The sequence below is a fragment of the Gallus gallus genome, chromosome 5 (genome assembly GCF_016699485.2).
Source record: "Gallus gallus isolate bGalGal1 chromosome 5, bGalGal1.mat.broiler.GRCg7b, whole genome shotgun sequence".
NCBI classification, from domain to species: domain Eukaryota; kingdom Metazoa; phylum Chordata; class Aves; order Galliformes; family Phasianidae; genus Gallus; species Gallus gallus.
Window position 1 is genome coordinate 1,238,689 of NC_052536.1, and position 2,605 is coordinate 1,241,293.

The window sequence follows — 2,605 nt, forward strand, 5'->3', positions numbered from 1 at the left end:
CTCTACAAAGTAGCTTTGGATTTGCATCAGTTTAGTCATAAAAGAGACCCAAACCTGCCATATCCCACAGTCTGTGTTAATATTTTAAACAGTTGGGTAGTCTGGCTGCTACTCCTAGTGACTGAGAATGAATGGGTCTTTCATAGGCCAAAGAGAGAGCTACTGGTTTAGTTTAGATGCTTCCCTTACAGACAAAATATACTCTGTTGAGTTTAATGCTTTCCTGGTGAACAGATAACAAGAAATGCTTGGCTGGAAAGACAGAGGCAGTTGCAGAACTCATTCAGCATTTAGCATATGTGTTTCTGAAGCCATCGCTGATACCTGCATGTCAAACTTAGCATCGACAACTGATATTAATTAGGAGCTGTGTTGTTGCAGATGCACACTGCTGTTCCCCAAAGAAGGATCACTGGGCACCTCACTATTATCCTCCTTGAGCATTGCCTGATTGGTGAAAATATTATCAGCAGTTTTGAGGATGTTCTAAGGAATCACAGCTGGACAAAAGGGAAGCAAGATCCAGGTACACAGTCTCAGCCTCTGTGCTTCTTGATAGTAGGACTACTCATGAAAAACTTTTCTTCCTCTCTTAGCCTTATGGTCATCACACACCTCATCTCAGCATGTAAACTGCTACAGAGGTGAGGATGACAGTAATCAATCACACCACAGTCACCTACTTCATCCTCTTGGGACTGACAGATCGCCCAGAACTACAGCCTCCTCTCTTTGTGGTGATTCTGCTGATCTATGTCATCACCCTGGTGGGCAACCTCATCATGATCAGCTTGATCACAATTGACTTCCAGCTGCAAACACCCATGTATTTCTTCCTCATTAACTTGTCCATCGTGGATCTCTGCTATTCTTCTGTTTTTATTCCAAGGATGCTAGTAAACTTCTTAGTGGAGAATAAGACTATTTCTTACTCAGGATGTCTTGCCCAGCATTTTTCATTTGTTGTGTTTGTGACCACAGAAGGATTTCTGCTGGCTGCAATGGCTTATGACCGCTACGTCGCTATATGCAGCCCACTGCTTTATACCACTCTAATGGCCAGGAGAGTCTGTGTTTGCCTGGTAGTTGGGTCATATTTAGGGGGACTCTGTAACTCATTGGTACATACTTCTGGCTTACTGAAATTGTCCTTCTGTGGCCCTAATACCATCAACCACTTTTTCTGTGACACAAACCCGCTGCTAGAACTCAGTTGCTCTGACAACCATCTCAATGAGCTGGTGCTTGTAACCCTCTCAGGGATTGTAGCTATGTCAACGCTTCTCTTTGTCATCATCTCCTACCTCTACATCCTCTTCTCCGTTTTGAGCATGGGCTCCGCAAGCAGGTACAAAGCTTTCTCCACCTGTGCCTCCCATCTGACAGCCGTAACACTCTTCTATGGGCCTGTGAGTTTGAGCCACGTCCAGCCCAGTTCAAGATACTCACTGGAACAGGAGAAAATTTCTGCAGTATTTTACACCCTGGTCATTCCTATGCTGAATCCCCTGATATACAGCCTCCGGAACAAGGAGGTGAAAAATGCACTTAGAAGGTTGATGGAGAGGAAAAAATGCTGTCCGCCTGCTTGCTTGTCAGGATAATAACCAGTTCCCTAGGAGATTTGGAAAGAGATGGAGATACCAGTTTGGTTCTAAGTATGAACACTTATGAATGAAATGTAACTGAAAAAATAGAGAACGGATGATAGGACTAACAGTACGAAAAACAAACAAACAAACAAACAGTCTTCTCATCTTTGTTTATTTGCTTGGGTTGATGATGATAATGATTGTATTCCTTCATCTTTCTGACACATTTCTATCTTCCTAGAGGAGAAGATGAAAATTATCTCCTTCTACTGTTTGGTTCTGTAATGTATCTCCATGTTTTTGGTGGGATTGTCAAGGAAAATATTGTAATTCTTTACTTCAAGGGCAGAGACTTATAAATTCACATGCATGCCTGCAGTGTTAGTTTCCAGTGTTGAATCCTGCTTGACTTGTTTTTATTGCTCCTGAGTCTTTGGTTCTTTTTCAGTGGCACAGCAATATCAGATGAGATGAGGCTCTCCCCGAAAGAAGCCCAAGATGACTTTGTACTAGCATTATCTACATAAAAAATCCTGTAAGGTCTCAACTTAACTATGCACTGCTTCTTGGCAAATTGGGGAAAAAAAAAATGACAAAACCCCCAGTCTAAGCATCCATGTTGTCATGAATTCTCAGCTGAGAATTCGGTTTGTCTTCTCCTTTCCATGGAGCTTTGCAAATCAAGTGTATCCCATAGAGGCAGCACCCAGAATTACTGTAACTGCCTACAAGGAGATGCTCTTCAGTTGTACCACCATGGTCAGAAAGGTACAAGAGAATTTTATCCAGTGCTGATGGTTCTACGTGAATTGAACTATAGGGCACACAACCTGATATTCAGCAATGTCAGGCTACATTCATACCCACATGGATTTGGAGGGTATGAAATTGTATTTTTTATGAGTGCGAACTTTCATACATTACTTGACATCATCAAACATGAAGGAGGAAAAAAACAAACAACTGGAAAATGCTACTTTTAAGTCCTTCCAGTCACTGCCCATTATAAACAG

The 2,605-nt window shown here is 42.0% G+C and overlaps 1 protein-coding gene across 1 annotated transcript; it reads left to right on the forward strand.

Moving 5' to 3' along the window:
• The first annotated feature begins 650 nt into the window (after positions 1-650).
• Positions 651-1,632, forward strand: LOC101747931 (olfactory receptor 1052-like). Its single transcript, XM_004941348.2, has one exon. It carries the CDS (start codon positions 651-653, stop codon positions 1,602-1,604), a length of 954 nt encoding a protein of 317 aa, XP_004941405.2. The 3' UTR covers positions 1,605-1,632.
• Positions 1,633-2,605: the final 973 nt, after the last annotated feature.